Source organism: Hypomesus nipponensis, chromosome 1, assembly GCF_054491055.1.
Source record: "Hypomesus nipponensis isolate SF chromosome 1, ASM5449105v1, whole genome shotgun sequence".
In the NCBI taxonomy this organism is placed as follows: domain Eukaryota; kingdom Metazoa; phylum Chordata; class Actinopteri; order Osmeriformes; family Osmeridae; genus Hypomesus; species Hypomesus nipponensis.
In genome coordinates, this window is record NC_140361.1 from 7447988 (window position 1) to 7474937 (window position 26950).

At 43.3% G+C, this 26950-nt stretch overlaps 5 protein-coding genes and 1 long non-coding RNA gene across 14 annotated transcripts; 4 read left to right on the top strand and 2 right to left on the bottom strand.

Annotated features, from left to right (window-relative positions):
• The first annotated feature begins 659 nt into the window (after positions 1 to 659).
• Positions 660 to 6464, top strand: mmp17b (matrix metallopeptidase 17b). 2 transcript variants are annotated; one of them, XM_084675248.1, is made up of 12 exons: positions 660 to 742; positions 1990 to 2391; positions 2674 to 2806; positions 2938 to 3094; positions 3265 to 3373; positions 3459 to 3636; positions 3809 to 3985; positions 4070 to 4163; positions 4397 to 4470; positions 4664 to 4813; positions 4971 to 5279; positions 5388 to 6464. In XM_084675248.1, exons 2-12 carry the CDS (start codon positions 2230 to 2232, stop codon positions 5759 to 5761), a joined length of 1917 nt encoding a protein of 638 aa, XP_084531374.1. In that variant the 5' UTR covers positions 660 to 742; positions 1990 to 2229; the 3' UTR covers positions 5762 to 6464. The 2 variants fall into 2 exon arrangements, with proteins under 2 accessions (XP_084531374.1, XP_084531383.1); XM_084675257.1 differs by lacking the exons at positions 660 to 742; positions 1990 to 2391 and having other exon boundaries at positions 2681 to 2802.
• Positions 2536 to 4250, bottom strand: LOC146302288 (uncharacterized). Its single transcript, XR_014730273.1, has 2 exons — positions 3751 to 4250; positions 2536 to 3650 (listed from the first exon to the last, which is right to left on the bottom strand). It is a non-coding gene; the product is annotated as an uncharacterized LOC146302288 (long non-coding RNA).
• Positions 6465 to 7794: 1330 nt separating the features above from the next.
• On the top strand, positions 7795 to 9487 carry LOC146302289 (saxitoxin and tetrodotoxin-binding protein 1-like). Its single transcript, XM_084675276.1, has 6 exons — positions 7795 to 8026; positions 8211 to 8353; positions 8534 to 8598; positions 8795 to 8905; positions 9029 to 9133; positions 9396 to 9487. The coding sequence occupies exons 1-6, from the start codon at positions 7907 to 7909 to the stop codon at positions 9440 to 9442; spliced, it is 591 nt and encodes a 196-aa protein (XP_084531402.1). The 5' UTR covers positions 7795 to 7906; the 3' UTR covers positions 9443 to 9487.
• A 2144-nt stretch (positions 9488 to 11631) lies between these two features.
• LOC146302290 (alpha-1,3-mannosyl-glycoprotein 4-beta-N-acetylglucosaminyltransferase B) lies at positions 11632 to 19705 on the top strand. Of its 2 annotated transcripts, none has more exons than XM_084675340.1 (15): positions 11632 to 11804; positions 12653 to 12787; positions 13139 to 13261; positions 13592 to 13725; positions 14244 to 14290; positions 14379 to 14492; positions 14621 to 14696; positions 14832 to 14946; positions 15393 to 15523; positions 15863 to 15970; positions 16348 to 16541; positions 17330 to 17408; positions 17745 to 17820; positions 18221 to 18333; positions 19230 to 19705. In XM_084675340.1, exons 1-15 carry the CDS (start codon positions 11714 to 11716, stop codon positions 19245 to 19247), a joined length of 1554 nt encoding a protein of 517 aa, XP_084531466.1. In that variant the 5' UTR covers positions 11632 to 11713; the 3' UTR covers positions 19248 to 19705. The 2 variants fall into 2 exon arrangements, with proteins under 2 accessions (XP_084531466.1, XP_084531474.1); XM_084675348.1 differs by lacking the exon at positions 11632 to 11804 and adding an exon at positions 12420 to 12500.
• A 15-nt stretch (positions 19706 to 19720) lies between these two features.
• Positions 19721 to 22539, bottom strand: LOC146302291 (short coiled-coil protein B-like). Of its 7 annotated transcripts, none has more exons than XM_084675487.1 (6): positions 22445 to 22539; positions 22223 to 22271; positions 21836 to 21907; positions 21388 to 21739; positions 20473 to 20542; positions 19722 to 19939 (listed from the first exon to the last, which is right to left on the bottom strand). In XM_084675487.1, the coding sequence occupies exons 3-5, from the start codon at positions 21852 to 21854 to the stop codon at positions 20512 to 20514; spliced, it is 402 nt and encodes a 133-aa protein (XP_084531613.1). In that variant the 5' UTR covers positions 21855 to 21907; positions 22223 to 22271; positions 22445 to 22539; the 3' UTR covers positions 19722 to 19939; positions 20473 to 20511. The 7 variants fall into 7 exon arrangements, with proteins under 7 accessions (XP_084531695.1, XP_084531613.1, XP_084531548.1 ...); XM_084675822.1 differs by having other exon boundaries at positions 19730 to 19939; positions 21388 to 21526; positions 21659 to 21739; positions 22223 to 22511; XM_084675569.1 differs by having other exon boundaries at positions 19721 to 19939; positions 22253 to 22527.
• On the top strand, positions 21896 to 26784 carry setd7 (SET domain containing 7, histone lysine methyltransferase). The gene is made up of 9 exons (XM_084675362.1): positions 21896 to 22034; positions 22818 to 22960; positions 23773 to 23902; positions 24043 to 24244; positions 24399 to 24588; positions 24687 to 24768; positions 25116 to 25233; positions 25515 to 25672; positions 25794 to 26784. Exons 2-9 carry the CDS (start codon positions 22921 to 22923, stop codon positions 25981 to 25983), a joined length of 1110 nt encoding a protein of 369 aa, XP_084531488.1. The 5' UTR covers positions 21896 to 22034; positions 22818 to 22920; the 3' UTR covers positions 25984 to 26784.
• The last annotated feature ends 166 nt before the right edge of the window (positions 26785 to 26950 follow it).

Sequence of the window (26950 nt, forward strand, 5' to 3'; positions counted from 1 at the left end):
AAATCTTGATCTTTATTTTTGTAATCCTTTGGTTAAGAGGATTGCATCAAAACGATTCTAGCCAGGCCTCTCACTGTACACACACTAAACATACGGAGCGCACACACACACCATCTTTGCTTTTCCACTCTCACTAATCCCGCAGGGAAAGCCTTTAGTTACACATTAAAAGTCGATATCTATATACAAGTCCAACATTTTCTGAGGCTCAATTTTTTTTAAATCATTTTCGATGCAAGGATTAATTTAAATCATGTATGTTTTCAAGTTAGATATCTTTATATATATATATATATATTTTTTTAATCTAAAGTGGACAGCAGGACAGTATGTGATGTGTGTGTGTGCGGGTGTGTGTGCCTGTAAGTAAGAGAAGCGGGAGATAAAGAAACTCCAAATCTTCTTAGGGAGTCGAGACATTCCATCTTTACCCTCCATGCACACATATATGTTATACATGCTCACACACAGATTTGTTTTTGGGGGTTTACAGGGTAGACTGTTGAAACATCGTGGGAGGGAGGGTGTGCAATGGGGGGAAATGAGACGATAGTGGGGGAGGGAAGGGGGGGGGTTGGTGAGGGAGGTACAGGGGAGTGGGTGGGAGAAAAGAAGCGCACATCTGCTCATAGTGAGAGAGAGAGAGTGAGAGAGAGAGAGAGAGAGAGAGAGAGAGTGAGAGAGAGAGAGTGAGAGACAAGGGACACAGCAGAGGAGGCACAAGGCAGCAAGGAAGAGGAAGGTAAGCACTGATCCACCGATGTTAGGGTTGTGACAAAAATTATTGTGTAAATATTTAGGGTTAGTTGGATACTTATGCACCATGTGACTTTGCACTTTGTTATATTGCCATCATATTATTTTGCATGCAGAATTTTTATCAGTTTAAAAGTTTGTCTGTGTGCATGTGGGTTTGTATGCATTGATGTTAGTGATGTGTGTTCGCAGCAGTCTGTAAACCATATTGTGGCATTGTTAATTTGTCAGTGCTTAACCAGATGGATTTTCAAGTGTGTGCGCACCCCAGTATCAAGAATTCAATTAATTAACAGCTCTGAACGAAGCACCTACATTACTGCACTAGTGCGTCTTCTATCCCCTCTCTCTCTCTCTCTCTCTCTCTCTCTCTCTCTCTCTCTCTCTCTCTCTCTCTCTCTCTCTCTCTCTCTCTCTCTCTCTCTCTCTCTCTCTCTCTCTCTCACCATTCAATCTCAACCTCTCTTAACCAGTTCTCTTTTCCTTTCAATCTCATGATCCCTTTATTCTTATTTCTCTGCACAACAGACATCTTTCATTCTATGAGTCCCTTGAGGAATCGACTGAACCCTCTTCCACTTTAATCCCATTACTTTACAACTGTCCTTCTTCCAGCCCTCCCATTTTGCCCCCTCTCTTTAACTAAATGATGGCAGCTAATTTAATTAAAACTCCACATCCTCTTCAGTATTCCCCTCCCCCCATACACATGCCAACCACACACAGCCCAAACACTTTCCTTCTTTGAAATTAGATCAAGTGTCTTGTACTTGTACACAGACACCCAACACCCTCCCTCCCTCCCTGCACCCATCTCCTCCCTCCCTCCCTGGGATTTTATGGTAATCTCACTCCATCTCCTGATTGGATGGGTCTTGGACTCATCTGCCTGTTTTACATATCCATGCCTGCCTGGATTACTTTATTGACGTTTCTGTCATTATGACTTTTTATCTGAAATTGGAATTCAAAGTTTTATGGTCGACATGATTGTACCATGTTCTATAACTGGGAGTGGGACATAAAGAACAATGTCCCTGAACCACATATGTATATTCCAGTGACGCTTGTGCAGAATGTTGTAATTTGTAAACCCCATATGTTGTGGATTAAATACCCCCCCCCCCCCCCACACACACACACACACACACACACACACAGTTTTAGACAATCATGTTTGAAGATGAAATGTATCGTCATGACAGCTTACAGGAATGTTTTCATTGTCCATAGGCACGGGATATATATTATCCGTGGCCGTGGGTTGCTCGCTCCCCCGTGCAGAGCGTTTCACCAGCCACTTGTTCCCGGGAGGTTCCGTTCGTGTGGCTGCTGCACTATCCTTGATCGAACGACGACGATGGAGGACGGATGACCTCGCGAAGTTGCTGAACATTGGAAATTATTCATCTTTGCGGCAAGACGGTAGAGAGGTCGCTTTATTAAGAAAGTGTGTTGTAAAATGTGAACACAATGAAGACGGCGGTTTGGTGCGTGTTATTGATTTGTTTGTGCGGGCGCACACTAACGGTGGCCGTCGTTGGAGTCCCAAGCGCGGCCACCCCAACGGACACAACTTTACCTTCCTCCCCTGAGTCGGTGACACCAACGAAAGACGAGAGCTCTGAATTAGTGGTGAGGATATTTTTCTACACTATCAAACAAGCTGGTGACTTTAAAATGTTTTTTAAAACAATTATTTTGTCCTTGTCTGGCATGTATACCCCTACATTTAGAGATAAATGTCCACACAAACAAATGCACATGATATCTACATAATGTGTTTCATTATTTAATCATACTGTATATCATGGTCATGATCAGCATTATAATTCTTTAGTCTGCAACCAATTGTTTCAAGACATATGTAATAGACCTAAGTTATGCCTTTCAACACAGTTCTCTCCCTTCTCCCAGGATTGGCTGATGCGATATGGCTACCTTCCGCCCCCTGACCCCTCCACTGGACAGCTACAGGCCTGGACAGCTGTCACTCATGCTGTGACAGCCATGCAGAAATTTGCAGGGCTGAAAGAGACTGGATTTGTAGGTGGGAAATTAGAGAAACTGTTCAGTCGTCTAGTCAACCTATTGGAGGTGCTATGAAATGACCCCATTTCTATCTTCTTTCTCTCTTTCATTCTATCTCTTTTTCCCACACTTTCTCTCTATCTCGCTTAGATAAGGAGACACTGACTCTGATGCAAACACCACGCTGTTCTTTGCCTGACAATGAGGAGGAGACACACGGACCCGAAGCCAATCAGCTCCACCCGGGGCGGAGCCTGAGGAGGAAGCGGGCCATTGTTGCGTGGACACGCAAGAACATCAACTGGAGGTTTGTCACCATCATTCACTTGTCGTCCCTCTCATCCCCCTGCATTTGCTGTTTCACTTCCATTCCTAAAACTAAAATAAGTCTAGCTCTATCCTTTCCCTGCTTTTTAGATTTGTCCTGATGTTCATTGTGTACGTTCTGACCCAGGGCCTTTCTCATTCTACCTATAGGCTGGGCTCCTATCCTGTAACATCTTCTCTCTCCCGTGAGACGATTCGCTCCCTGGTGTTCTATGCCCTGAGGGTATGGGCAGAGCCAACACCTCTGGAGTTCCATGAAGTGCGTCTCTCTATTGGTATCTCTGTTTTCCTGTCTCGCTTGTTTGTTCTATCTCTCATGTAACTTCCTCTTCTCTTACTGGCAGGTGGCAGGTCCCGAGATGGCCGACTTACAAGTTGACTTCCTCCGCGGTTTCCACGGTGACGGCTACCCCTTCGATGGAGCCGGGGGTGCTGTTGGCCACGCCTTCTTCCCCTCAGACCCCACCCGAGCGGGTGGGGTCCACCTGGATGCAGAGGAGGAGTGGGCCTTCCGCCAGCCAGGTGAGAGACAGGTGCTGAATTAGGTCACAAGCATTAAAACTTCCACACTGCCTTTGACCCACTGGAGTCATCTTAAATATTCAAACCCTACCCATGAATGAGTCTGGTCCATACCTCTGTTTCCACTCCTCTGTCCCTGTCTCCGCCCGTCTGTCTCCACCCTTCTCGCCAGCCTCTGAGGGGACAGATCTGTTCACTGTTCTGGTGCACGAGTTTGGCCACGCCCTGGGCCTGTCCCACTCCTCCACAAGGCGCTCGGTGATGAGGCCGTACTACCAGGGTCCTGCAGGAGACCCGCTCCAATACCGCCTCGGCACCCACGACCAGGAACACATCACCAACCTCTACGGTCAGTCTGACGGTCTCTTAGGGGGTTAGTCAAGTACGTATGGACATATTGTGTTGCTTATTGCGTATGTGTGTGTGTGTGCAGGTAAGAGAAGTCGGCTGCTGGCCTCAGACGCCCCTCGCCTAGCCACTGAGGCTCAGCTGCGCCATCGAGGCCATGGACACAGACACAAACACAGGTAAAACTGGTTACTCACTGACCTAATGGAACGTATACGGAACATGACTTCACCTGAATTTTATACTGGGTACATAGAGATAGGGAATGGTTGAATTATAAATGGAGGAAATATTGGAAATATTAGGAAATATTGCCTCTCAGTTATTAAACATGTTCCCTGTCTTCAGTTTTATGGTAACAAATCTCTTCAGCGTTATGTGAAGAAATTAATACATCCGTTTTGTGTCCTAGTCCCTCTGTAGACCGGTGCAACACCAGCTTTGATGCCGTGGCCAAGATCAGGGGAGAGACCTTTTTCTTTAAGGGTAGGAGAGGCTGCTGGGATTTTCCTCCCATTGAAGCTTTCAGTGTAGCTTCTGAAAGGGTTCATGATTGCTTCCCATGGGATGTATCTTACAGCTGCAAACGTACCCCTTCTCCCTCCACACACACACACACACATTCTCTCTCTCACTCTCAATGTCTTTCTCTCTATCGCTCTCTTTCTTTCTATCTCAGGGTTGAGTATGTGGAGGGTCAGTGCTGGAGGGTTGGTGTCTGGCCGGGCAGCCTCAGTGAGGAGGCTGTGGGGGGGTCTGCCTCCTGACCTGCCACCCCTGAAGGCCGTGCTGGAGAGACACTCGGACCACGCCATTATCTTCATCAGTGGTATGCCCCTCTGGAACTGCATACTCACACACACACAACATCATTCTTTTCTGTTACCTCACCAGTTAATGACTACGATATTTGTCTTTTTTTGTTTCATTGCGATGACCAGCTCGCACTGTCAGTTGGTGAATCAATGTTGTTTTTCATTTTTCAGGCTCCCAATTCTGGCTGTTCAGGGACCTCTTACTCCAGGAGGGCTACCCACAACCACTCTCTGAGCTCAGGGAGGTGTCAGAGGCTGGGACCAGGTCAGAGTCTGGGCTTGGGGGTTTGCCTAGTGCTGGAGCTGGTTCTGGGGCAGAAGAAAATGGAGGCGGGGAGCAAGGTCTTGTCTGGGACTCAGTGGAGGGACCAGTGTGGGCGGAGACCAGGGAGGCGGGGTCAGGAGGTCAGGAAGAGGATAATCAAACCTGGACAAAACTCATTAGAGACGGAGTGAATGGGATCAGCGAAGAGCAAGATGGTAAGAAGCCATGTGTGTGTGCTTTACCATAACATAGGCATGTTTAATCTATTGTATCTACAAACCTATGCACTGTATCCAAATCTGGTTTGAATATTACTTCTCCAGGCTCCATCATTCTCTTCAAAGGACATTCTTACTGGAAGTTTCCCTACCCAGGCTCTGCCCTAGAGGAGGGGTATCCTCGATCCCTGGCTACTGATTGGCTGGACTGCCCAAACCCATCAGCTCCTGTCCTGGACGACCTTTCTCTCTCTTTCTCTCCGCCCACAGGACGGCAGGAGCTCCGGGAGAGATGGATGGAGGAGAGAGGGAGGGAGGAGAAAGGAGGGCAGAGGAGAGACCAAGGTCTGGATAGACACAGAGGCAGAGGAGGGCTGCAGCCCTGGCCATGCACTTGCATGAACCAAGCAGTAGAAGGCGACGTGACTCCCTTGATTCCTATTCTGGTTTTCACGTTAATCCCTCTGTTGTTTGAGTGACATTGGACCACATCTTAGTTCAAATCACAGTGGTCCCTTCTCTGGTCTTCATGGACCCTCAGCTCGATATCAGTGCTGAGAAATGGGAGTTGTCTGAGTCATATTTGAGACTTCATTTGTTAACTGACTATGCCTCAACAAGACATTTGGAACATTCTGTCATTGGAACAAGACATTGGAACAAGTCATGGAACGTTCGGTCCTCAACCAGACCACCTGGTTGTACAGCCTGAACCAAGCAGGAACGCAATCTGGAACATTTACCTACAACATTCTTTCTAGCTGTGCAGGACTTTAGAATGAATGAGGATGTATTGTCCCACAGTAAACTATGTAAACAATTATATACAAAGATATGCTGTGTGTTTGGGAAAACTGTCAGCATAACTTGTTAAACAACCTTTTCTCCTCATCAATTGGCAACCTCTTTCAAGCTTTGTAATACAATCTATAAACAATTGACCACCTTGACATTCAGTAGTATCCAACAGCAATGTTGACATTTCCTACGTACCTGAGTGGGAAGAAGTGTCAAAGACCGCAGGGACAGGACTGGGCAATAAACAAAAAAACTATTGGAACATTCCCAGAGCACTAGCTGTCCATTGATTCAGACAAACTCAAAATTGTCTAAGTTGGGGAAGAACCACCCAATTATTGTAACTAACACTTACCATTCATAAAAAGACAAATATTTCAACCCTTTTGAACAGGCGTCTGCTTTCTGTTGTAGTTGCAGTGTTCTCTTTGCCATGAATGTACCCCAATCCATTTCCATAATCCTCACTAATATCTGTGTGCAAAGCAGCATTGGAGGATTTCAGTTTTACACCCATATTCTTTCCCAAGGTAAAGGTGTTGTTCCCAGGTCTTTGTTCCCATTTTAAGCTTTGTTTATATTTGGCCAGTTTTGAAATTCACTACATTTGGAGGAAGCTCTTGGTCCCTCTTGCCTGTCAACAAGCACTATTTCAAATATTTAAGATGCAGGCGGTTAATGTTGAGTAAACATTGTATCTCTTTCATATTCCTGTGATGGAATATGTCTTAATGTTGTCACCAACATGACCTTTTCTAACAACACCTTTCAAGTCACATGTAAGTCAAATATTAACTAGCCTTAATTCCTTTTTATAAACACTCTGTGAGAATTCGCTAGCTGGTGATACTAGATCACCCAATACATTCCCCGGGTGCAGGCCAGCAAAATGAGACGCTGAAACTGTATATTGCCAGTAATGCTTCGGTTAGATTTTGTTTCAGGAAAACCAGAAAACTAGTAGGCACACTTCCGTACTAGGATAAAGTAAAATAAACTCTGTTTATGTCAAAACTAAACTATAACACCTATTGAAGAAACGACAGGCGGTCCCTCAACCGCCGTCAGCACGAGTAATCTGGCTCCACTCTGTGCTCTGCTGTTGTCCTTCACATTTTTCCTCTGTGTTCACCTAATCGGGACCTTTTAAAGAAAGCACAATCAAGTTCATGCATTTCACCTGGTTACTCAATCATATAATTGAGGTGTCCTTGGGCCTACCTCCCAGGAGAGGGTGCCCACGGACCCTGTGTTCCACCTGACCCCTCACAACTTACAAAACATGTATTTAGATATTTTTCCTATCAGAACACACTTACAGAACAACCATAGTGTTGTCAGTTATGGATCAACAACTACATTTAATTTTTAATCGGTATTCCACAATTCTGTATTCAACTCTTTTGTGAGGCTTTACTGAAGATAAGTCCCACAGATTGATTGCACAATCTGTGGACTGAAACTTGAGCACAGAATTTGTGTGCATTATTATTTGTGTGTTTTCTGTCAGCAGTGCTTCTCCTCATTGCAAGGGATACCATACGGTCAATAAAATCAGGTTCTGCCCAGGTTCTGTCAAATAAACAACCCTGTATCAACATGGAAGGTTTTGCTAAAGATCAACGCTCTCAGTGATAAAAACCATCAATAGAGGTGAAATGAACCCTGTACCACTGGCAGAATTTCATGAATGCGTGGGCAGAGGGCTCAGTCTGAAACATCCTCAGCATATTAGGACAAGTGAAGAATCACACTGAGGTTGGACTGTGTTGTGTGTATTAAAGAAGGAATTTATCTTCGCTGGGTCTCCACAGAAGTGTCTCATCATGACGGTTCTCTGTGGAGCGGTTCTCCTGGCGGTGCTGGTAGCGTGTGGGGAGACAGCTCCCACCCCAGAGGAATGTGAGGATTTGGTGAAGCCCCTGGAGGCATCTGAGTTTTTTAAGGTGGGATTCATACACACACACTCAAATACATACACACAAAGACATGCACCCGTTAAAACCTGTTAATACAACCACATACACAAAGGATGAACAATGCAAAGATCAAATATTTTCTGATCATACGATCCTAACATATCTTGTACTATAAAGATAAAGTTAAGTAAATGAAGAATTCTTCTTATAGATTTCTGGAAGATGGATCCTCCTTGAGGCCTATTGTGACGATAAGACTGCCGCAGAGACACTGCTGGAAACCAACAGTACCTGGTCAAACTTTCTCCCTGCAGCAGACAACAAGACCTTCATCCTGCAACAGGGCATCATGCGGTAAGCAGCCTAGGTCACTTCTCAAACACACTTTATAACAGTTCCACTTGTAAATGAGTGTCCAATGATCCACAATATATGTCATTACCATGGTTATCATGAGTAATTATTATGATTATTGTGAGTGATTGATTATAAGGTTTATCTGCGATGGTCACTGTCTTCTGGACCTCCCTTCAGTGAGGAGACATGTGTTTTTTATTCCGTGAACATGACTGTGGTCAACAACACTCTCCTTGTGAAAGGTAAGTCTACTGCACATGCATTAAAGAAAAATGTACATTTGCAATCCTTTTTTTATAGAGCCGTTAGGTGTAATCAGCCTGTCCTTGTTATACCTTACACTGATCCAGGACTTACAGGACTTCTCAACCACTAACTTCTAGGTCTAGGTCAGCACAAAGAAGAGCGCTAATCCCTCTCTATCTCTTCTCTGCTCAGATGGGAATGACACCAACATAGCAAGTTTCCTGCAAACCTGCCCCGAGTGCCTCATTATACATGACAACGTCACATCCAGAGGGAAACTCGTCCAGTATCTGCTTGTCTATGGTAGAGTGTATGTGTGTGTGTGTGTATGTGTGTGTATATGTGTGTGAGACCGCATGTTACTTTACCTGAAATGTCCTTGGATTGGTCCTGTTTCCTGTTTACTGATTGATTTCTCAATTCCAGGAAAAACTAGCAAACTGCCTGATTCTGTGCTGGAGAAACTAAGGAAGCAAGCTGAGTGCCTCAAGTTCCAGCAGCCTCCACAGTTCACCTATAATGGAGTGGCAGGTTAAATGACAGAGACTGACACAACACAATGCATAGCATATACAATTATGGAGAGTCCTGTCTTGCCCAATAGTCTCAGTTACAACCTTTAACCCTTGGGGTGCATCACTACTGGAGAGTTAAGTTGGTTGGTTATTTGGTACATTGCTGTCAGAGAAGCGTAGTACATTCTTAGAACACACTTTCACTGTTTCAAAATGTCTATTAAAACAGACATTCTCCGCTTTAGCTGATATTCTCAACATCTTTCTTTTCCCTGCAGAGTTGTGTACTCAGAAGACAGAGGACAAGGACAGAAAGGACATGTGAAAAGTTTGATTGTTGTTCAATAAACAATACTGGCTGAAATGACAATTATCCTTGAATCTGTGTCGTAGAATTACATTTTTATATATATATATATATATTTACATTTAAAGAGAAATATTGATGTCAAATAATTTGTTTATTAATGAATAATTTAGCATCATGAACCCAAGTTTTGGTAAATTATTTCAGTTCCAGATTTAACCTAAAGATGAAGGTGACAATAGATCAACTGAGTTGACAACAATTAACAGGCAGTAAACAGTATGGCTCTATATAACTGTGTTAAGGCTACCTCCCATATATCAACAAGTGCTTTTTTTGTAAATGGTTCATGCTTTGTGGTATTAATAATTTGTATAACCTCAAACACAATGTTTCTGGATTTACATAATGTCAACATTTCCTATGTCAGCTCCCTACAACATTCATAGTAATAAACAATAGAGGACCAGGCATGTGTGAAATGTGGTACTCCAACAACCATCCCTGGTTTGCAGATGGAGACTGCCATGATTATCACTTCCCAATATTCAACAGGAAACAATGTAGCAAGTTTACTAATCATTCAAATGATTCATCAAGCATGCAAACATTTATATAAATTGACTTATCAAACAGATGATACAGTAAGTTGAGCACCTTTTTGTAACGAAAAGTTATATTTTTATGATATTGATATGATATTTAGCCTCAGTATTGATCAATGCTGATAGAATAGAGCATATAGTGTTAAATATGTCAAGCTTCTCCTCTGTTTTAATGGGTTTCCTCTTTGCAACATGGTCTGACCACCTCTAGATCAAGACACTATCCTACTACCACCACCCTCCACTCAGGGGGAGATTTCACATCCTCAAGTGATTCATGTGCATCTATGGTAGGCTGGTGGATGTTGTGTGTGTGCATGTGTGAGAGTGTGTGTGTGTGTGTGTGTGTGTGTGTGTGTGTGTGTGTGTGTGTGTGTGTGTGTGTGTGTGTGTGTGTGTGTGTGTGTGTGTGTGTGTGTGTGTGTGTGTGAAGATGTAGACACCTTTCAGTGAGTGCTAATGAGTGCAATAGAGAGTGTGTGTGTGTCTTTGACGGTATGACTTGTGAATTGTCAATTGTGACCACGATCATTCATTTTCTAGGAAAGACTAGGCGTCTCCACTGGAAAACACGAAACAAGTAGAGTGTCTCAAGTTCCAACAACATCCACTGTTCACCTATGATGGAGTTGCAGGTTATTTTACATGTATTGACACACAATGAGAACACTATGTGCTGTGTAATAAGACCTATAAGGGACTTTCTCTACAGGTAAACAGATGTTCTCTCACTTCTTCACATCACTTGCACTTCACCTAGAGATGCTTTCTTCCTGCAGTTTTGTGGTGACAAATTGGCAGACCCAGAGGAGAATACAAATTTGTCAGAATAACTTACACACTTCTTCCTTAAATGACATTCACATTTACATTAAGTCATTTAGCATACCATAGACACAAAGTTGGCCCAAGGCATAGAGGACTGAGCGGCTGCTTAGGGCCCCCGTGGCCACCAGAGGGCCCCCAAGAGCACATGAAATTATAGCTCAATTAAAAAAATATATATATTACGTTAATGGTAATCATACAAATTAGTAGGGGCCCCAAAATCAATTATTGGCCCTGGCCCTGCATAGACAATATACATTTTGTTATGTTTATTAGATAAATATTATTAGGTAAATAAAGCACAATGTCAAAATAAAATGTATCCTATTTCAGATCATCATGTTTATGTTTCTAAAATGTCTTGTCAATTTCAAAAAAGGGCCTGAGACAAATAAGATGTGTAGAGAGATACATTACATTGACTACAGAATTGACTGAAGGGGTTTTATTTGCAGTTCTTTGCATTATAACGTTTTCACGTGGCTCACTCTAGCCTACTGTCTGACGTGCGTTTCTCTTGCAATTAGTTTTGCAGTAATTATCGCAGTTTTCACGTTAAAACGAAAGCCGGAGTTGGCAACAGACGAACGTGCACCTGTCGTACACTCGCATCACTTTTCACTCAAGAGGAACACTGGCTATGCATTCAAATGTAGGCTGCCATTTACAGAAACAAGGAAGTTATTTGACGCCCTTTGTATTGTGTTCTAGTAATCACGTCTGCTAACTTGTCATGTCGTAACCGTAAAAAGCTGATAGTCCACCTGTGGTATGACACACCTAGGCTAGACCGTGCTCTCTTGGGAACAGAGTCAGCGGTATAGCTTTCCACAGATAACGCGTGTTTGAGAATGAGATGAAGCTCAAGTTTTTCAAACTTGTATGTCTTCTAGCTTTAGGAAGTTTTCTGTCCCTCACCTGGTTTACAGCAGTTCGTGACAAACAGGGTAAGGAACTTTGCCGCATATACGCGAACTCTTGCCTGCATGAAGCATATGTTGAAGGTAGGTGAGCACCTTGGGGCACTCGACCCACAGGGTTGTCCGGAGAGACGGAGATGAAAAATAGCAGGCTAAATCCGGAGGTTTTCCACTTACTTAACTATAGTTTACCATCTATAGTATAGACTAATAATGTATGCTCACTTACATCATTCGGTCGAGGAAATCCTGTAATTTAGCCTACTGTATGATGGGTTGACCTGTTCAATCAACAGGTCAAACCTGTTCAAGGTGTAGCTAATATCTGTGGTTGGCAAATGTTGTTACAGTTGGCCTCCGTTTAGTTTCCGTAATAATTATAAACCCACTACTTTCAATAATGACACCATTAGTTGAAACGGTCCACTAGATGATTTATAAATATTTATCATATACGCAACAGCATTATGCATTGCCCTACTTCAGTTGGAAAGACAGTGTATTCCCCACTATTATTTTGGGGTCTGGGAAAGGTACACACAATTAATTCCTCAGCTGCCTACTTTCTTCAAATGTGTTTCCCAGCAACCCACCTTAGCCTCTTGCTCTGTGGGAGAACATGGCATTAGTGGGGTTGTCATGGAAATATCTGTGGTCAGACTCAAAGGGACAGGCCAGATCATCTTTTTTGTGCTTGAAATTCATTTAGTGGTGATTAGTTTGGTGAGTGTGTCAATTACAGTATGTAGGGCCGCAGCTGGGGAACCCAAGACTTCATACCTGTCATCAACACAAATTCTTAAAATGTTTCAAATGAACCAATACCAGGCTGATATGACAGGCTAAGTGTATCTGTCTTGTGTGTGTGTGTGTAGATGTTGTCAACCCTAGTATGCTGGTTCTGTTTGAGCGTCTGCTGGTGGCCGAGTCCAAGGGCCAGCTGTTGTCTGTAGAACTGAGACAGGTTCTGGGCCATTTCAAGAACCTCAACAAAACTTGCAACATCACAGGTAACCCCACCTACTTCAGAATGGTTCGTAAGATTAATGTCTGGTTAATTAATTCTGCTATGCAACTGGAACAAACAAGAAAATGCCTGACTACGGCCCTTTTCCTGGTTTTCTTTCTTTCTCTCTTTCTTTCTTTCTCTCTCCTCTCTCTCTCTCTCTCTCTCTCTCTCTCTGTCTCAATCTCTCTCAATCTCTCTCTTTCTTTCATTTCCTGTCATCCCCTGGCATATTGCTGGCCTGCCAGAAACTGATAGGCTCTTTATGGCATTTTTAGAGGGACTTTGGTCTTGGTGTTTGTGATCTTTTTAATGATGTGTTGTTTTGTGTTCGGTGCCTGGATTTGGTGCCCAGAGAAGGAGAAATGGAGCGCCCTGTCACCCCTGCTACCCAACCCTTACCTCTACCTGCCCCATCTCAGGGACCATCCAGACAGCCTCACCCCCAACGTGCTGCTGGGTCAGGGCCGCACGAGAGGTGAATGGATGAATGAACTGATGAATGGATGAATGAGCGTCATCATTTTGAGTTATTAGCTCAGCAAAATGCATAGACAGACACGCATGTCCCCTGTAATAGGAGTCAGATGAGTGTGGATTTTCAGGAAATTATAATTAAATTATAATTATACTTATTACTTATTAATTAAAAATTGCTGGCTTAGGCTTTGCCTTTGAAATATTCAAATTGACGAGTAACCCATTGTTGACCGTTATCCTTTTTTCCTTTCTTTCACTCCTTTTTCTCTCCTTTCTCTTTATCCACTGTGTGTGTGCCTGTGTGTCGGGGGGGGGGGGGGGGGTGTAGTGTCACTGGTGCTGGGCATCCCTACAGTAAAGAGGGCGAAGCAGACCTACCTCGTTAGCACCCTCAACTCTCTCCTCTACGACCTTACGCCATCTGAAAAGAATGACATGTTGATCGTTGTCTTTGTCGCTGAGGTAACCAGAGAAGCTTGTAAACAACACAACACCCACCCACCTACTAACACACACTGCTATTTAGTTGGGTCCTGTTGATAGTTACTTAGTAAAACACACTAAAATGCAATATACTGGTGACAGAGACTAATGATGTTGCTCTGCCCGACTTTGTCAAAGTGGGAGGGACAGAGCCTAAGGAATTCATAGACCTGTTTGACCAGTGGAGCACAATCCAGGATGACAACACTGTTCTGTATACATGTTTTAGTCTGACAGCAGACATGCATTCTTGAACACATGTGCAAGAGTTTTGAAAGTGAATGGTAATTATATACAGTAGGTCACTTTTCATACGAGCCTAAATGTCTCTATTTCTGTGAATCAGGATATACATTTTCAGTTAAAAAAACAGACCAGTACATGAAATCATTCCCTACATTGTGCTCCAAATAATGAAATTATTTGCCCAAGGCGCATCTCTTCATGATTCCTATTACTCAATATTTATCCCATATCTTATTTATCCTTGTGGACAGACGGATATAGAGTATGTGAGAAGTGTCGCAGCGACTATAGAGAAGAAGTAAGCACTCTTTATTTTTTATTTGATTTTTTAAAAGCTGTGAGCTGTAGTTACATTGTATGTTTCTGCTATTGTCTGGGTATTGTAGTTTTCCCAAGGATGTGCAGTCAGGACTGTTGGAGGTGGTGTCCCCCTCTCAGTACTTCTACCCCAACTTTAGCAGCCTCAGAGAAACCTTTGGAGACACCAAGGACAGGGTCAAGTGAGGAGCATGCATGCGCACATGTGCACACACTCACACACAGTACAATGGATGCAAAAAATTCCACACATTTGTCACGTACAATGTGTATGAAACCTTACAGCCATTTGTCTTTTGGATGTCCTCAGATGGAGAACCAAGCAGAACTTGGACTACAGCTACCTAATGCTCTATGCCCAGAATAAGGGGACCTATTATGTACAGGTAGGGCCTGTTTTCCTCTTGGTGTCTGTCTCTCTGTCTTTATTATCTGCCTGTTTTTCCAATCTTTCCCTCCTGCTGACCTGTCTGTCTGATTTGTCTGTTCTTTACATCACATCATGTGTTGTGTGTTTTCAGTTAGAGGATGACATTGTGGCCAAGCCCAAATACTCTCTGACCATGAAGGATTGTGCCAGTCAGCGGGCCAACCAAGACTGGCTCTTTCTAGAGTTCTCTCAGCTGGGCTTCATTGGTGAGACCACACGCCTATCACAACTCTTATCACTCAGACGCACACACTCACACACTCCCTGGTCTTTATCATGCATACCAGCAGCACACACCTCTTTCTTTCTTTTTCTCTGTCTCTCTCACACACACACACACACACACACTTTCTCTCTTCTATCTTTAACACACACAGTTTACATATACATTTACATGTAATTTAACCAAGAGAAATAAAAACGGTGCAAATAGGTAGTACAGCAGGTATTCCAGAATCCACACACACTACACTCTGACACTGCACTCTCACTGCACACACACGCACACACACACACACACACACACATCTTTCTTTCTATTCATCACATACACGCGTTGTGTATCTCTCTGTATGACACACATGTCCACCATTGCACATTTACCTCAAAACATATATATTTTTTGTACATTAAAATGTGTGTGATCCCCCAGGTAAGATGTTTCGAACCAGCGAGCTACCAATGATAGCAGAGTTCTTTCTGATGTTCCACAAAGACAAGCCCATTGACTGGCTGTTAGACCACATACTGTGGGTGAAGGCATGTAACCCTGAGAAGGATGCGGTGAGATAACATTGGTGTAAATAAACAACACATTAGCACACACAATAAAATACAAATAAAAACCAACAAGATTGTGCTATGACGCACTGTATATATTGTGTCAGGCTAACATTCAATCACATTAAAATCATCAGAATCAGAAGATTCTGGTGTCCTTATAGCTTCCAAATTGCACATCTAATTCCCATCCAATTTTGAAATGGGATGGATGGACAAAACAATGAATGGATGGACAAAACAATGGATGGATGGACAAAACAATGGATGGATGGAAGGAAGGAAACCATAAAATGTTTGCCTCCTGCTTTGACACCTGCTATGTCTTGTTGTGCTGTGCAGAAGGACTGTGACCAGAAGAAGGCTGCGCTCAAGCATAGATTTACGCCCTCTCTCTTCCAACATGTTGGCCTGCACTCCTCTCTGCCCGGGAAACTACAACATCTCAAGGTCAGACCTCTCTCTCTCTCTCTCTCTCTCTCTCTCTCTCTCTCTCTCTCTCTCTCTCTCTCTCTCTCTCTCTCTCTATGTCGTTCTCTCTCTCTGTCGTTCTCTCTTACACCAACTCTCTCTCAAACACGCTCTTGCTCACTCTTTAATGCTTCCTAGATTCTCTAATTCTCTCTATTTCTATATCTATAAACCTCTGTGTAACTCCCTCTTTTTTCTCTCTACACCCTTTTTCTTACTTATTTTGGGGAGAGTGTGTTACAACTCAAATATTTGTCAACTGTGGATCCAGTTCTTACCATGACGTACAAGTATGTACACACCTGTTTTTCGTGTCTGCGTTGTGAGAATGTGAGTGCTCCCTCCCTTCTCCCCAGGATAAGGACTTTGGGAAGCAGCTCCAGTATGTGGGCCACAGCAACCCTCCAGCAGAGCTGAGCAGCAGTCTGAAGCACTACCAGCAGCACAGTCTGGAGAGGGCCTACAGGGGGCAGGACTTCTTCTGGGGGCTCTCCCCCACCACTGGGGACTACATCCTCATCCACTTTACCCAGCCCCTCAAAGTCACAGGGTAAGTGGAAGGGCCACACACATATACACACATTATAATTGTGTGTGTTTGTGTGTGTGTGTGTGTGTGTGTGTACACAAAGACAGAAAGACGGAGTACATGCACACTCTTGTCTTGTATCTAGATTTTTGGGGGAATATTTTGCAGTAGCTTCATATTTATTTTTTATGTATTTATTTATTGACAATACCACTTCAAATATTACAATAATAATACAGTTGGGGTACAAGACCTATTGGGTAGAGTGAAAGGGTACCCCAAAGAAGCTAGGAAAGCTTATAAGTTCATTTAGTATATGAGCTGGTTTCTAGCTCTTGTGTGTGAGTGTTTATACGTGTGTGTGTGTGTGTGTGTGTGTGTGTGTGTGTGTGTGTGTGTGTGTGTGTGTGTGTGTGTGTGTGTGTGTGTGTGTGTGTGTGTGCATGTAGGAGAGTGTGTTGACGTGTTAACAATGGGGGCTGGCATTAGCCTACATAGATTAGATAGAAAGGAGAGGTTGCTACTCAATAAACTTACATTAAGTTTTCCATCATGCTTTTGGTGGCAGTGTATTCACCAGACATGTAACCTTCAATAGAGCACACTGGACTAGTGCAGCTAAGTAGAACAGAAATATTGGCCATATACACAAAGAGAAATATGCGAATAAACTATATGATGAGATAACATCATAAAATATACCAATATAAATATTATTGCCCCATAAAGTAATTGGCTGATAGTTCTTCTATTTTCTTTTACGCAAAGAAAGTGATTGGCTGACAGGTGTTCTGTTCCCACGCTTACAGGTACCGATTCCGCACTGGAAACATGGAGACCAATGGGGATAAGTTTTACAACACCACTGTGGAAGCCCTTCCTAGTGACGTGAGTTACAGAGGTCACACTGATGGGTGGGTGTGTGGCTGTGGCTATGTGTAACTTGGTAACTGTGTGAGACTTAATGAAACTATATGTATTGTAGGTATGACTGTATCTGTGACTGTGTGTGTCTTCATGAAAGGTGTGTGTGTGCTGGTGTCAGCAGTGTTACATAGCTTTCTCTTGGTGGCTGAATCTCCCTCTCAGGTGTCAAAGACCTTGGGGAATAGGGCACAGTGACATGAAACACCATCTTGGACAAGTGATCTTCTATCTTGTCGTGTGTGTGTTTTTCACCGAAAGTGCAGAAATGTTCTTATATCACGTTTGTGTCTTCCGCAGGGTTTAAAGAGAGACATGAAAATAGAAGGCATGTTTCCTGGATACCAAATATTGGAGGATGGCTTCATAGTGATTGGTACCTAACTGTGATATCACTTCTGTTACTTATCGGTCTCAGCTTGCTTTTCTGCCCTGACAAACACAACACACACGGTGCACACACAGATAACAAGATTTTAGACTGATACCAGTCATGTGCACTCATGTGAGTACAACTACAGTGTGTGGGTGGGCACACTGTAACCGTGAGTTAATAGCAAGTTCATGTTTTCATATCAGGTGTCCATTGTCCAACCTTAAGCGTCAGTGCATCTGTTTGAGAAATAATGGTAAGAAGTAGGAAGGGTGGGGGGGTTAGGGTTAGAAAGTGTGAGGGAGAAAGGAGGCCAGTTTCTGAACTTGAGGCAGCAGTAGCTTGTATGTCTTCTCTACACATGATTTCATTGTGTGGGTGTGTGTGTGTGTGTGTGTGTCAGGTTCCTTTGCTGATGGGGTGGCGGAAGGAGAGATTAACACGGCCATTCAGTCACTCTCTGCAATACGCCTCATGGTGCACTCTGACTCTGATGTTTGGGTCCTGTTGAGCGAGGTATGGAGTTTGTGTTTGTGCAGGTGTGTGTCAGTGGCGATTTCTTAAAGACTGCAAGGGAAGCTCGGCTTCCCCTAAAATGTCAAAAAAAGAATGGTCAAATATGTACTATTATGAATCAGACACATTTAGCAGGTCGACTTACTTGCTACGGGAATGTATGAGAAGGAAATCGTCACAGTGCATTTCCCTGTTGAAGCCCAGCATTTATGGACTTCAATGGGGCTGCTTTGAACAGTTTTTTTCAGTGCTTCAAAACTATATGCTCATTGGATAAATGCGGTTTATGTCCCGCCCACGGATGCTCGGCGTCTCTGGGGTGAATGGAGGAGTTGGCTGGCCTGGACTCCGAGCTTAATATTGTTTTGTTAGATCGTTCGTTCATTCATTCCTTCATTCATAAGGTAGGCTAGGCTAATGTCGTAGGGTTGAACTAGCCAGTGTAGTCAACTATAAATGCAAAATGTTTATCATGTAGGACGAAAATGAGCTTCACCTCTTTGAAGGACGAACAGCTGCCACTGGTGTGTGTGTGTGTGTGTGTGCGTGTGTGCGTGTGTGCGTGTGTGCGTGTGTGCGTGCGTGCGTGCAAAATGTGTGCAAAAGTCTGCGCCAGGGAAGTTCCTGTATCTGATGCCCTGAATAAGGAACTCACAAACGTGAGTTTCAGTGTGTGTGTGTGTGTGTGTGGGTGTCCACTCATTTTTTATTCAACCTTTTAACTAGTAAGTCCCATTGAGATGCTAGATTTATTTTACAGGGGAGACATGGCCAAGATAACAGCAGCCATAAAATGTACAACATTTATTTAAAGAGGGTCTTGATGGAAAGCACATTGTGTGGTGATACAGCAACATTGGTTTGGTTAACGCTCAGTGCTTGTTCCACTCTGTCAGATATTTATTAAAGTTTGATGAGGAGAGAAGAGAGGAGAAACAGGAGCCTTCCACTTGCCTTCACGGTGGTCAACTGGCTGAATACCATCATCTGGTGGACAAAGACATGTATGCAGTTTCCTGAACTTGGATCTTCTTATCCAGTGGACCTTTGGCTCAGCCTCCCTAAAGACTGTTAACATGGTAAAGGGATGACTGTTTCTTTGACATATGACTATCAGTTGTAATATATAAACACAACATAATGCTGTGTTTGGAGGTCTTGACAATTTGTAGAGCCTTAAGAAATTGAAGAATGTGCATCCTTGGCCAAAGCGCTGTGGAGCTTTCATATTAATACTTGCACATGATCCAGGAGATGTTAAGACTAATTTAGGAGTATATTTTTTACGTTTCAGTGAAGATGTCCCACCCTATACCATTATTGAATGTGATGTAAATAAAATATACAAGTGACACTCCTTTACAAAAACTAACCAGTTAAAGTCATGATTTCTTATATATTTTACTGAAACATGCAATTCTCATTAATTGTTCCACAACACTTTCATATTCCGTGTCTTTATACTGAAATAGTAACATAACAAGGTGTAGTTGGTGCTTGACTATTACTGAGCTGAGCCGAGTCGTACTAGCCAGCCAAGAGTACAAGGCATCTGCCACAGAAGCTTGACCCGTTCTGAGAACTTCAGGGCCAAACCAGTCCAGAACTGTTCAAAAATACACAAAAGTTTCTGTTTAGGGAGTGCTAATAAGATATATGGTTTCCTCAGGAAACAGTTCAACCAGACACACCTACTGTTGGGCTCAAGGGCTGCATCCCATTTGGTAAAGTTACTATATTTCCCTTTCCCCTAAGAAAAGGGAAGGCGTGGAAGAAACCACTTTATGGAACGTATCCCAGCCTTGTGCTCCACTTCTCAATGAATGAGCAGTTTGCATCAATTCAGAAACTGCACTCTTTACAATTGTTGTTGAATTGGAGACTGTACACTGGATTTGTTTCTAGATGTGGTTATGAGTAAAACTAGAAAGGTATGGGAACACAGACCAATAGCTCAGGGAATGTGCATGTCAACTGAATAATCAGGCTTTCGATACCCCTTCCAACCAGTTACATTTATCTGGAAAAAATGTACAGAAGTCGGTTATCAATTTGCTAACCAAATGGGGATGTTAGAGTTTTGCCATGAGTAAGCAGTTGACATGCTTCTATTTGACTATTAATACATGATGTCCTCACAAAGTCGAATGAAGAACATCAAAATGCAAAAGCTGTTGCTCATTTGTCCTTCCGGGCACCTTTAGTGACTCTGTAAAAACGTAAACAAATACAAATTGGAAACCATTAGACAGGGAGGACTAGAAAGATGAGAGTGAGGGTAGGGGAGCGTTACCGTGGAGACCAGGTCATAAAAAGGCAAACACTTTTTTATTAAAACAATTTTCTTTTGAAATCTGCAACATATTTGAATTTCACAAGTGTATGCTGCACAAACACTTCAGGTTTAAGGTGACTTCCACAGCATTACAGGTGCAATGAACCTTCTCCACCATTGGTCTTAGTTTTAGTATCAACTGCACAATTTACAGCGGATAAATTCTGTGCTGGACTCAGTTTGAAACCATTTTGAGTTTGGATTAAGATCGACACGTGGGATGGTTGACTCAAATGAAAAACATGTTTGGCAGTGGAGCAAGGTCATAGTCATTACAGAGTCTACATCTAAAAGCATTATCTAAAAACAGCTAATGGCAATTACATAAACATTACATTTAGAATGTATTCAGACTGTTCCCTTATGAGAATATTTTCACTTAGTGACTTCATGAGTAATATAAACATGTAACAGACAACATGAAACAATGGCAACCATAGCAAGTATATACCATAACATAAATACAAAAGATAATCGATGAGTAATCGAACGTAAACATTTGACATTGCAGCTTTACCGTAAAATCAAAAATGTAAACCAAAGCATGATGTGAGGTGCGGTCAGGAGGGCTAAAGGCATTAGATTGGCCGGTTGTAGTTCATAGAAGGGGTTGGAAGGTGGGGGTTAGGGTGGTGGTCTGGGGTGAAGAAGCTGTGGGTTGAGGAGCGAGGAAAGCATAGCAGGAGGGGTGGCCGTCGCGGGCTTCCAGGGTTCCTTACTTTCGTTTGCTCTTGGTGTCCGTGGTCTGAAACACGCTGGAAGCCGACATCAGGTTCTCGATGTACTGACCCAGAACCTGGTTCTCCGACTTCAGCTTCAGGTTCTCCTCCTTTACTGCATCCACCCTTGCTGACAGATCTGGATTTGCAGTTAAGTTGCAATAGTCTTTACAGTTACTTACATACTTATAATACAAACTCATCCGAACTGGGTCTGTTAAACAAGGAGCCTCTGTGGGTGTGTGTTCGTGTGTATAACATCTTTGCTCACCTTCAAGAGTGTGTTGCAGCTCCAACACCTGGTTTATGAGCCTCGTCTTCTCCTCCAGCTCTGCCCGATTCTCCATGTCACCTGTGCGTACGTAGACACACACACACGAGTCTCTGAAAGCACTGGCAAAGCCACTCGGTTCGTGAGCAGGCATGTTATGCAGCTGAGTTTCCTTACCATCCCCATCCGAGCTCATGGTGAAGTACTCGTCTTCCTTTTTGGAATGCAGGGCTGCGACTCACGGGGACACTGTTGTAAACGAAAAAGACTAAGAAAAGTTCCCAACTAGATAGCTCAGCTAGCACTACATTGCTAAAACACGTTTCAACTCATTTTAACCTCGCCAAATTCAACAATAGTTGTAATTTTCAATGAGGTAAGCAGTGGCGTTAGTAAAATAGAAAGATAATCAGCTGATGGGACCAATTAAATCCTGACATCACACAGGCCTGCTGCTAGCAAAGCTAGCCAACGTTAGCTTGTATCCCCAAGCTGAGTACAGCCTTAAGACACGTAAAGTAATGTAAACGGGTACTTCAAATTAATAGAAAGTTACGAACATACCCTTTAATGTAAAAAATAAACGAAATAAACCTTGGCTGGATAGCAAAATCTGAGGGTGAAAAACAGGCGATTAACAGCAGATGTCAAGGTGTCCAGCGCTTCATCATTCGTGTTTACTCGTCACATGGCCGCTAGAGGGTGATGCAAGCTTGTTATATTTACTGTTGCGAAATAAATGGCACAATTTATTGCACAGGTTGAATACAATAACAACGTTTTAACCTTTCCTGTTAGGGTATTATCCTTGGAGTTATTCATTGTCTTCTTGGGGATTTACGTTTGTTTAGGGGCCGTTATGGGCGTAGCCTATGAGAAGCCCTGTGACATGCTTGCAAAGGGCTAGTGTTAGTGCTGTAAGGGTTAGTGCTAGCAATAACTATTAATCAAATTTGATATTGATGGTCTCCGAAGACTACTTCACTGTGATTCTAGGAAAAGCATGACGAGTATTTATATACTGGTAGGGCTTGAATACCAGTATTCTTGTTTGCAGAATCCCCGAGAGATCAACTAACACAACACATTCAATCACAAGGATGTCTATTTTTTATTAGACTAGTCTACAGTAGGCACCTTTAAGTATTTTGTTTGCCAGCGGAGTAGGTTAGCAGTGGTTGGTCTCTAATCGAGGAGGGCAGAGGACCAAGTTCAACATTTCCCCCAACCACGCTTGACAGTCAGTTTACGGCGGCACGGCTATGGATAGCGATGACGAAAATGGAGAAGAAGTCGTTGAGGGTAAGAATGTATACGAACGAATAACGATGTTATTGTAAAGATATTTAACAACACACTTCCATCGGCCGACAACTTTCCAGTATTTGTGGGCATATTTTAACCGTAGCCTACGTAGGCCCACAGTCTATAGCATTGTGCAGTGGAGCCAGGGACTTTATTTCTGGGGGAAACCCTCATGACAGTAGAGCGAAGCCTGCAGAGAAGACACGTAGACCTGGTGGTGAATTCCTTCGATTAAACATTTTCTAGGTTTGATAGAAAACCCACATTGAATGACAGTCTTCTTCCGTGCTTCAGTGAGGTGCTCGATGACCACGTGTGCACATAAGCTTGCCAAATTTCTCGCCACAATGTTCTCGCCACACCTGAGCTCACATAGAAAGACACACTTCCTAACGTGAATATTAAGCAATCTTAGTTTGTGTGCCCTGTCTGAAGTGCCTTATTTGGCTGCACTAATGTATGCAGAGTTTGCATAGTTTCTTTCACAGTTTCTAGCAAATTGTGAGACTTCTGTCCTGGGAATATAGTAAGCACTATGCAGCTCACATGACTCATGAGGCTGCCATAGAAATGTGAAAAAGTGGATATGATGTATCAACTGTAAGAAAAAGGGTATGTAAGACAGACTCAGTAGCCTGGCACTAATGCCTACAAAATGTCTGGTTGTAAGGAGGGATACGAATCAAGTAGCTCGCAAACGTCCACCTCCCACAAACACAGCTTTAACCAGCTACAACCCTGAAAAGGTAGTTCTTCGATGGCACAGGTGGAGTGAATTTAACCAATTCATGTCGTACATGTACATGCAGGTCCTCTGGACGAGGATGACCAGCCTCATGGGTTCTGCACGGTGACCTACTCGTCCAGTGACCGCTTTGAAGGCCACTTCGTACATGGAGAGAAGAACGGGAAGGGAAAGTTCTTTTTTTTCGATGGGAGGTATGACAAAGTGCTTACGTGCCTATACAACTTCACACACACACACATGTGCCTATACAACATCAACACATTCTCTCTTTCTTTTGAATTTTTCTCTCCTGATGACCCTAACCCCCCCTCCCCCCCACTCCTCCTCTCAGCACACTGGAGGGCTATTACGTGGACGACGCCCTGCAGGGCCAGGGGGTGTACACCTATGAGGATGGTGGTGTCCTTCACGGGACCTACACTGACGGGGAGCTGAACGGGATGGCCCAGGAGTACGACTCAGAGGGTCGTCTGACCTTCAAGGGCCAGTACAAGGACAACAGCCGCTATGGAGAGTGCTGGATTTACTACCCTGTGGGTCCCCAGTAAGGTGTTACATGGTAGATATGTAATAGTTGGTATGGTTGGTGACATTGTATGACTTGTGAGTTGAAGTCTCAGAGCCTGTTGGACATCAGGAAAGTGTGAACATACTTTTGTGTGTGTGTGTGTGTGTGTGTGTGTTTAGGATCAAGGCTGCCTATTTGGGAAGGTTAACGAAGATGGAGAGATGACAGGTAAATCGGTTGCGTATGTGTATCCTGACGGGTGCACAGCTCTTTATGGCACCTTTGTGGAGGGGGAGCTGATTGAGGCTCAACTTGCCACCCTGGTCTCTATGGAGACGGGTAGACCGCACTTCGATGTTGTACCTGACAGTGAGTAATCATGCCTTCCTTACCATAGTTAAAATATTTTGGGATTCCTATGCATCTTTATTTTTGGCTGAGCAATGACCAACTGTGTCCACTCCTAGGCCCTGTGTACTCCTATGACAAGTCCACCTCAACCTGTATCGCCACCCATACTTTTCTGCCAGACCCCTACGAGAGCAAAAGGTTTGCCCTGTTGCCTGTTTCCTAACCCTGCCAAGTTAACCCTGACTGATTTTAAATGTGCTCCTAGCCAAGTTCATGAAACATTTCTGGTTGTAAATGAGCTTAATCTAGACCGCAGAACTAGACCCATAAGCAAAGGACTGTTCAAGTCAATAACATAACAATGTCCGCTTATGAGTAACCTGTGCCTTATTCTTTATTAACATAGAACCAATATGACTTTAAAGTGATTATCTAATTGGAAGGATGATGAGGGAATCTTTAGATTTCTACTCTTTAACTACTTCTGTAAACTGTCAATGGCAGAGGATCTGATGCAGCATGTTAACTCATTTCTTCTGGTTCAGAGTGTATGTGGCTGACTCCCTGGTGTTGGGGGCAGGAGATGGGCTGTTTGCCAAGGTGGACGCTGAGCCAAATACTGTCATGGCCTTCTATAATGGAGTGCGCATCACACATTCTGAGGTAGAGGTCTTTGTCTGTCTGTTTATGTTTTAGGAAGTGGACACGAGGAAAGCACAAGGAAAATTCCTTGTGTATTTTGTGTGAATGCTAAATATATGCTGTAGCTCCAGGTGTTTTAACCACCTCTTCAGCTTTCTGTCTTAGCCAGCAGGACACATTTCTGGTGCCTCTCATTGCTCCAATTAACACACCTCGGTTTATTGGTCAGAACAATACAAGGTCTGAGCAAGGTTTTTCACTGTCATTATTGTTTGTGGCTTTGCCCATGGCTATCCGTCTAGGTGGACAGCCGGGACTGGGCCCTGAACGGGAACACCATCTCATTGGACGAAGACACTGTGATTGATGTCCCCCAGCCATTTGACAAGATGGAGATGTACTGCGCCTCACTGGGACACAAGGGCAACCACTCTTTTACCCCTAACTGCAAATACGACCCGTACGTAGAGGCACTGACTACCAAATATAAAATGCCTCCTCTTTTTCTTGATGACTCGCTATATGGACAGGGAAGCAAGCTTTTTTGTTCTTACAACGTGTTTGTTGATTGGTTTCTCTAGATACGTCCATCCTCGTTTTGGGTCTATAAAATGCATCCGCACGTTGCGGGCAGTGCAACGAGACGAAGAGCTCATGGTGGCCTACGGTTATGACCATGAGCCGTCGGGAGAGAGTGGACCGGAGGCCCCTGATTGGTACCAACGAGAGCTACTGGCCTTTCAGCAGAAACAGGCAGCTGAGAGGGAATAGAACACACCCTGCTACCCTACCTACCCTTTGCCCCCAATACCCCTCACTGTTCATATCACTGAATTATCCCCTGCCCTTCATTAACAGGCTGGAAGACTTTAAATAGTTAAGCCTGTACCTTGAACTGAATCACAAAGCATCCCATAATTGGTCAAAAACATTATTAAATCTGTGTACCTGCACAACCTGTACCTTAACAACCAAGTTATCTCTGTATATTCCAACCTTCAATGGTAAACATGCTCCTTTTCAGTGAAATGTATGACCAATAACGTATACCCCACTACTTTTACACTGTTGTTCTTCCAGGACAAGCTGTACAAAACCAATATGGGTAAATTGTATCAGACTCGTCTTGTGCACCGAGGACAGAAACCATTCTAATGAAACACTGCAATGTGTGGATGACTTGGAGATCCACAAAATCCATGCCACAGCAGTCCACAGACTTGACGAAAATCCGAGAAAGGCACCATGCACCTAAGGATTTTTTAGGAGTAATTGTAGTACAAGGAACCGCAGGCTGCTATAAAGGGTCTGTCTCTTTCTGGTCTTGGTCTGTTTCTTACAAACCATTGGAAGTAAGATGACAAGTGTTTTGTAGGTGTCTTGGTTTGTACATCTTTTGATTCAGCTGTAGCTAAAAGGAGAAAGACTACCATACTACTGTATACTTCAATCCTTTACTGCGATTGTGTGTGTTTGTGTCTGAGAACTTGATGACTGAGGTTGCAAAAGGATGTTGATGTCGATTCCCACCCTAGTAAAACTATTAAAATGTGTTTTCTTGTGCCACTTGAACTCAGTTGCCACAGTAATTTGTCTTTACTTAAGTAACCTTAATAAAGATTTGTGTCAAAAATCTTTACATTTATTATTTCACCACGAAAAAAAGGTATGTAGAAAATTTCATATTTATAGGGCATTTAACACATTTATTTCGGAGAGCCTACTGAGCATGGTGGCC

What these genes read in the sequence shown, in the direction of transcription:
- setd7 (XM_084675362.1), top strand. Translation starts at nt 22,921, where the DNA reads ATGGATAGCGATGACGAAAATGGAGAAGAAGTCGTTGAGG. An exon ending in AGTGCTGGATTTACTACCCT is followed by an intron (nt 24,245 to 24,398) that starts GTGGGTCCCCAG and finishes GTGTGTGTTTAG; the next exon opens with GATCAAGGCTGCCTATTTGG. An exon ending in CTTCGATGTTGTACCTGACA is followed by an intron (nt 24,589 to 24,686) that starts GTGAGTAATCAT and finishes GTCCACTCCTAG; the next exon opens with GCCCTGTGTACTCCTATGAC.
- LOC146302290 (XM_084675340.1), top strand. Translation starts at nt 11,714, where the DNA reads ATGAAGCTCAAGTTTTTCAAACTTGTATGTCTTCTAGCTTTAGGAAGT. An exon ending in TCGTTGTCTTTGTCGCTGAG is followed by an intron (nt 13,726 to 14,243) that starts GTAACCAGAGAA and finishes CCTTGTGGACAG; the next exon opens with ACGGATATAGAGTATGTGAG. An exon ending in TGGAAGCCCTTCCTAGTGAC is followed by an intron (nt 17,409 to 17,744) that starts GTGAGTTACAGA and finishes TGTCTTCCGCAG; the next exon opens with GGTTTAAAGAGAGACATGAA.
- LOC146302291 (XM_084675569.1), bottom strand. An exon ending in GACACCAAGAGCAAACGAAA is followed by an intron (nt 20,543 to 21,387) that starts GTAAGGAACCCT and finishes ACGTTTTTACAG; the next exon opens with AGTCACTAAAGGTGCCCGGA.
- mmp17b (XM_084675248.1), top strand. Translation starts at nt 2,230, where the DNA reads ATGAAGACGGCGGTTTGGTGCGTGTTATTGATTTGTTTGTGCGGGCGC. An exon ending in GAAAGAGACTGGATTTGTAG is followed by an intron (nt 2,807 to 2,937) that starts GTGGGAAATTAG and finishes TATCTCGCTTAG; the next exon opens with ATAAGGAGACACTGACTCTG. An exon ending in ACACATCACCAACCTCTACG is followed by an intron (nt 3,986 to 4,069) that starts GTCAGTCTGACG and finishes GTGTGTGTGCAG; the next exon opens with GTAAGAGAAGTCGGCTGCTG.
- LOC146302289 (XM_084675276.1), top strand. Translation starts at nt 7,907, where the DNA reads ATGACGGTTCTCTGTGGAGCGGTTCTCCTGGCGGTGCTGGTAGCGTGT. An exon ending in CAACACTCTCCTTGTGAAAG is followed by an intron (nt 8,599 to 8,794) that starts GTAAGTCTACTG and finishes TTCTCTGCTCAG; the next exon opens with ATGGGAATGACACCAACATA. An exon ending in CACCTATAATGGAGTGGCAG is followed by an intron (nt 9,134 to 9,395) that starts GTTAAATGACAG and finishes TTTTCCCTGCAG; the next exon opens with AGTTGTGTACTCAGAAGACA.